At 39.2% G+C, this 7,182-nt stretch overlaps 1 protein-coding gene across 1 annotated transcript in view; it reads left to right on the forward strand.

Annotated features, from left to right (window-relative positions):
- Nucleotides 1–7,182, forward strand: part of epha5 (EPH receptor A5) — a 65,654-nt gene that overhangs the window by 38,622 nt on the left and 19,850 nt on the right. Inside the window, exons 6-12 of the mRNA XM_010793351.1 lie at nt 1,011–1,135; nt 2,474–2,563; nt 3,134–3,203; nt 3,357–3,459; nt 4,802–4,807; nt 5,263–5,300; nt 7,018–7,029. Of these exons, the coding sequence (XP_010791653.1) occupies nt 1,011–1,135; nt 2,474–2,563; nt 3,134–3,203; nt 3,357–3,459; nt 4,802–4,807; nt 5,263–5,300; nt 7,018–7,029 (444 nt within the window). The remainder of the gene's footprint in view (nt 1–1,010; nt 1,136–2,473; nt 2,564–3,133; nt 3,204–3,356; nt 3,460–4,801; nt 4,808–5,262; nt 5,301–7,017; nt 7,030–7,182) is intronic.

Genomic DNA, 7,182 nt, shown 5'->3' on the forward strand with positions numbered 1-7,182 from the left:
CAGAGACTCTCCAACTGTCCCTCTGAGAGATTGGCCCTCAGTTCAGGTTACAAAAAGATGGCTCTGTGATTGATGCAAACAAAAGCGCTCACTTGACTTCAGACTTTTCGTAATAACATCTTACAATGAAAATGGAAACTTTGCAAAGACTTAAAAGCGAACAACAAGTACTCTAACATGTCTTAAAATCTGGATACTGCCAATATCTGTCCTGTAAAAAGCCGTGTGGCAGATGTGTGGAGTCGTAGCTGACTTCATGGGCTCCTATGCCAGCCTCTACTGAATAGCCTGGTATAAAGGGATAGTTTAATTAGGCACAGGTGCACCTTGTTGCGAGATTGCAGACATTTTTTGGAGGCGAAGCTGCTTGGATCCAGAAATAATCTCAGTTGTTGAGTCGCAGCTCAATGGACTGCGCCAAATAACCTCGGAGGAACTTCGGTAACTAACAAACATGAATTCCAAAAAAGAAACTCTGGGGGAAATATGTTGTTTTCTTCACCTAGTTTGACAGAAACATAAAAGACACATGTACATCACATCATGTGACATAGTGAACCCCCTCCTTCCCCACAGTCATTTTCCATCTTTTCGTCTTTGATCATCAGTTTAATATTTCATAATGTACAACAACCACAGAAAGAGTTACAATTTGCTCTGCGCTTGTAAACATGAAAGCATGAGGAGTCCCTAAAATACGTTTTTCTTCTAGATGCTTATGGTACCCTACATATTTCATAAGCATTTCTATTGTTTTAATCGCTATTCATTGCAATTGTATGTTAGATTATGTTATACGATAAGATAAGATGAACCTTTATTAATCCCCGAGGGGAAATTAAGTTGAACAAAGCAGCAACAGGGTAAGCGTGAAAAAACAGGACAGCAAAGATTCACACAGATTAATAAAACATTTTTTTTTTTAAATAATAATGATACATTGGAATAGAATAATGCACTACAAATACATGTTGGAGCCTGAAGTTGTATTATGTCTCGTGTGTCTGCAGCGCCGTCTCCGGTGAGTGTGGTGAGGAAAGGTGTGACGGGGAAGAGCAGCATCGCCATTTCTTGGGCGGAGCCTGACCGCCCCAACGGCATCATCCTGGAGTATGAGATCAAGTATTTTGAAAAGGTAAACAACAGTTTGAAAGAAATGTTCGTCTAAGAATTTGCTCTGGTCTAAGGCTCACGTTCTCATATTCTCAAGTCTCTAGGTTTTGTATGCACTCTTAAGCTTAGTTTATTTAATATACAGTAAACCAAGCTGGAAGTATTCCAATCCAGCTTTATAATTGTCCTTTTGGGAAACTACCACGTAAAATAAATCCATACAATAAAGTCTGCATATAAATATATAATTGTGATTAAGATTTAAAGTACTTTTTCATTTGGTGTTTATGGTCAATGCTATGTTCGACTGAATGCACATTTTTGCGCAGTACCACACAACAACTGTATACTCAGTTGTGTATGAAAATATCTGGTTTAAAGTTAGTTAAATAAAGGTTATAAGAATCCACTGTTGAATGGATTTATGCTTTTATCACCCCTGTGCTCCACAATTGAAAAACTTTATATATTTGCAGAAGCGCAGAAACGTATTGATTAAGATTAGTTAAATTGGCCCTCAGAGATACATCTGAATAAACATTGAATTCATTTTTATTTTACTGTTCCCCCAACCTTGACCTTACACAGGCTCTTTCATGTGGCAGAGAAAAGGAACACTCGGATTAAGCTCTCTTTTATAAAACTAAGACTTAGACAGAGACGGCAATTTGATGCTTCTATTCAGGTCATTGTTTCCGTGCCCTTCCTCTTTTCTCTCTTTAGTCCTCCGATGTCTTCATTCCTGGGAAGGTCAGAATACATGTATACAGGGGAGCAGAGCAGAGCAGGGTTTGTGGTCAGTGGTTAGCTAATGGCTTCTGGCTAATGGAGGGGCATTTAGCTGTGTTTAAACCTGATGCGGTTACAGTTGTGAAATTGATCCTTACACACATGCAACCACACACACACACACACACACACACACACACACACACACACACACACACACACACACACACACACACACACACACACACACACACATTCAGTGCTGTTGGCTAGCCCTACACACGCACGCACACACACACACACACACACACACACACACACACACACACACACACACACACACACACAACACACACACACACACACACACACACACACACACACACACACACACACACACACACACACACACACACACACACACACACACACACACACACACACACACACACACACACACACACACACACACACACACACACACACAGTGCCTATCATAAGAAAAATTTGCAAAATCTGAAACAAAAAAACATTCTAGAATCTACAAAATCTGAAACAAAAAAACATTCTAAAATCTCCAAATATGTTAGAAAAATGAATGTATTATAATAACTTCCCCTTTATTCTACAGGAGCAGGACTCCAGTTATACCATTATAAAATCCAAGGAGACTGAGATGGTGGTGGAAGGCCTGAAGCCCTCTTCAGCCTACATCTTCCAGGTCAAACATGGGTTACAAAATGTTTTTTAAAAAGGAATTGATTAATAACAGTTTGCAGAAAAAAGCCCTTTAGTGTAGTCTGAGAGGAGAATATATGAATAAGCAATTAGAAAGACATTTTTAAATCAATGTCATGTATAACCAGTGGTGGAATATAAATAAGCATACTTCCAAGTATTGTTTTTAAGCACAATTACATGTTTGACTTTATGCTCCTTTATACTCTTCCTTATATTCACTATTGACGACAACAGAAACATATATGTAGTATTTCCCCTTTCCTTTAGTGTATTATATACTGTATGTTTCTCTGCGTGTCAAAGGTACCTTTTCAAACATTAAAGCATTTAAACATGTCATAGTAAAAGAAGAAAATGCAAATATTAACCTGAACATTTGCATAATATGGCCCCTTTAAGTATATTTTGCATATTTCTATACCTTCAGTTCTTTTAAACCATGGTATTTCTACTTGTATATTAGATTTTAGTTCTTTGTTCATCCCTGTGGCTAAAACATTTGAATATACAGTATATAAAACTATGGTGTGATATATTTGTTGCATTACAGGTGAGAGCCAGGACCTCGGCAGGCTACGGCGCATTTAGCCGACGTTTTGAATTCCAAACCAGCCCTTACTGTGAGTACACCTCAGAGAGAGAGCCTGAGCGTATCATTTCAACTTGTTCACGACTCCCATAGACTTTCTAGAGGCTGCACCAACAACAGATCCCAGGTGTGCTTTTGTGTGTTTGTACTATTTGTGTCTTATCCCACCTCATCTCTTTGGCAGTAACTGCAACCAGTGAGCGTGCTCAAGCCTCGATCGTGGCGGTGGCCATCACGTTGGCTCTGGTCCTGCTGGCGGTGGTCGCTGGATTCCTGCTAAGTGGACGGTAGGACATAAATACACACCAGAACGAACATAGACACAACCTGGGAAGCATGATATCCAATCTCTGTGCAGGTGTAAGACAACATTTTACCTAGATCAGACATTTTCACGAGTTTTTATCATGAAATCCTAGAGAAATTGCAATCGAAGATACTTTGCTTTTAGTACAAGCCTCAAATGTTGACATAATATATAATTATAGTAGGGTGATGCGTAGAGTTTCTTGAAAGACCTACAATCTTTGAGCAGATAAGGGGTCTTTACATAGTGAAAGCCTAATTTCTTTGTTCTTCAAGACATGCAGCAAAGGACTCGTGTGGTATGTGTATATACAGTATAGTAATTTGTCCTTCGTCAGAGGCCATTCCTTTGTCCTAATCTGACCTTTTGATGACTAACAAAATGACCAGATGTCAAATCTCCTTTGTGACCCAGATATTTCTGTGTTGAAAAGTAGCATTATGGAATTAAACGCATTGGCTTGAGGCCTGTGTGTAAGAGGTTAGGATTAATTTTGGCTTTTTTAGGTTGTGGCTTCAGGGTTAATGCTTGATTTGTGAATCAGGAGGTCCTGAATCACAGAGGAACAAAGCACGCAATTCATGAATCCACAGTGCCTTGAGTACATTTAACAATGCCTTAGTGCTGGCTCTTGAAACTTAACATAACTGTCATCACAAACAAGCAAAAAGCATTATTTATTTACATGTGTTTATTAATCAGAACATTCACAATAATCATGTGAAATCAGCAGGGGGGTTTACTCCGGTTTGCATCTGTCTCACTTCTGTGTGTAGATTGCTACAACGGGGGGATATTCTGTCTTTTTTTCTGTCCAACAAGCTCTTTGACTAATTTACCTAATTAAGCTATATTTATTTTACCATTTTACAACACTAACACCTTCTAATTGCAAGAGGTGCCAGGTTCACGCAAATAAGTGTAGCTTTCACATTGCTCCATATATTACACTCTGTGTTCGTGTTGTATTTGCATGCCTCCAGACTAATACAACATTCAATTAACCTCGTCTTGTAATTGCTACAAGCATATTTTAATGTGATTTCCAAACATCAACAGACAGTATACAGAAATGCACGGTGGCCGTCAGGTGCAATCGCAAGATTCCTTCCTTCCTTCCAGATCTAACTCAGCTAATCTACTTATTTCAAATATACTGACAAAACACTTAATAAAACAGACCCACTCTGCCAACAGTCACAGTTTGCCAACTTTACAATGTTTCAGATGTGTTTTGAGCTTCTTGCAGCATTTTTTTATTGGCAACGTTTTACTGTAGAATGCAAAAGATGTATATTGTGAAAAAAAACCCATGCAAAGAGAAGACAGTCAAACTATTTTCGTCAGATGAGTTCATTTGTCTCTAAATAAAGTCTCTAAATAATAGCCTGAATATTCTGCTTAACAGCATTATCTGTGATATGTAAGTTAATTACCAGATATATGCCTGAATGCCTTTAGTGAACCATAACTAACAAAGCTAAAGGCCCTTTTAAAAAACTCAGGGTGATTGGTGAACATCCTGCCGTCTCTCCATTTGTTAATTTGTAATATTGATCCTCAACCCATCTATCCATGGGGCTGATCATTCACTTTTTTCACCCATGCTTACACTTCAATTTGAACTCTTCCCCTTTAACTCTTAGGTCATCATTTTAGTAATTTATTTCATACTATATTCGATGATTTATTCATACGCTGGTGAATATATTTGACAGAATGATCAGATGGATGGACAGTGGAGGATCTGGTGAGGATTAAAAAGGAAATCGGAAATACCCAGTGGTGGTTTTGGTTTAGCCGAAACGGGGGATGAGGATCGCTCTAGTTTTCGTGTGGGGGAGGAGACATGGAGGAATGCCAGATTTTCCAGCAATTGATTTGGAACACAAGCACCACAACCCCCCTCCAACCTCTGTATCCCCCCCTGCCCGACCCTCCAGACTCCACCCGCATGCATAGACATCCAGCACACATGTGTAGACACACACACACACACGCGCAGATGCATCGTACGCATGGGTTAACGCACATACATAGGAAGTAGGAGGGGTCTGGCTGGGCATGAGTGTTATCAAACCCCTTGACTCAACATATCCAGCAAACTAAACCCCCCCCTTCCCAGGCATACACACATCCAGACTCCCCTCCCCCAGACTATACAGCTGCCCACACCGAACCCCTCTAGCCAAGCTGGGCTATCCTACAGAGAGCCTGGATGGCAAGTGTGTGTGTGTGTGTGTGTGTGTGTGTGTGTGTGTGTGTGTGTGTGTGTGTGTGTGTGTGTGTGTGTGTGTGTGTGTGTGTGTACACTTTACTACACTTTCATATGTTTGAGTGTGTGTGTTGGCATCAATCCTCTTGTTTAATCTGGGTCATGTGGTTTATCTCGGATGCTGCTTGTCTAAATATTGAAATACAGAAGATTTTGGCCCACAGACACACATCTGTACAACAAAGCAAATAAATATAGGTATTGGTAACCATGCTTTAGGGGTTATAAAGACATGGGCATCAGAGATAATGATATCATGGATGCAGACAACGTTTATTTAATTTCTCTTAATGTTGCTCTTTCCTTTGGTGCTTCCTCCTCTGCAAATTGGTCAGAGTTGATCTGTTGACAAGGCTTTTGTTAGAAAATGCTTTTTTTAAACTGCACTCCTTTGCTAATATCTAAAAGGCTGGTGGTTTTCAGTATTTTCAGCAACCTACGAGGAAATAAAATGCTTAGTTTGCACTTGGATCCAAATATGATTTTGCCATGTGCTTGCTAGGTTTAGCTTTTTATTGTCTGGGTTATTTTGTGGTATCTTTACTGGGATCTCTGCCTGTTGTTGTTTCTTCCCTCTCACTGAAAATGTAATTCTCCCTAGAATGTAAGGCAATATTTTGTGTTTTTTCATACTATAAATGTGGTAATCTGTGTGAGAAAAATTACATCTCTGGCTTTCAACAGCAGGTAAATGTAATGAAGTGTTCTCGTTTGTTGTTGGTGATTTGCAATTCAAACAAACGTAATTGTAGGATCCTCTGCAAAGACAAAACACTAAAGTGCCGTAAAATTACCTATAGTAATTAATATAACACCTTCCGTTCAAATTTGATTAACAACGTATTAACAAAACTACTATACAACAATATGATGATTATAGCGAAGTTAGAGAGGGTAGATAAAGATTATAATGTGTCAGGTGATTAATAAAATGCCAAAACAAACATGTATGTTTTAGGACCTTTGTTTTTAAACTATCCACAGATTTATCTGCCATTTTCTCCTTTTGGCAGGCTATTCCAACACTACCTCCCTATATGTCTTTCTCCTCGCCCTTGGAATAATACAAAATGTGTTGTTAGGGGACCTGAGTGATCTGGGGTTAGCATACATTTAGAGCTTGTAATCCGTTAAAGGAGCGTAAAATATATTCTCAAGTTGGCAGGCAATCAATGAAGAGATTATGTAACATCCACATGTTGATATGCATTGAACTAGGTTATCATTAGGGCTAATGGGATTGGGTGATGAGGAGAGGTAAAGTTGTGTATCATAGTCATAGCTAGGAAAATTATACTGTGTTTGCCCTTGATATTTCCCAGTGGCACCATATAAAGACTAAACCTCACAGGTCCCAGGATAGAGCCTTGAGGAACTCTACACACTCTCTCTCTCTCACACACACACATACAAACACTCTCTACACAC

This window comes from Notothenia coriiceps, unplaced genomic scaffold (genome assembly GCF_000735185.1).
Source record: "Notothenia coriiceps isolate Sejong01 unplaced genomic scaffold, NC01 NC01_scaffold00037244, whole genome shotgun sequence".
Taxonomy (NCBI): domain Eukaryota; kingdom Metazoa; phylum Chordata; class Actinopteri; order Perciformes; family Nototheniidae; genus Notothenia; species Notothenia coriiceps.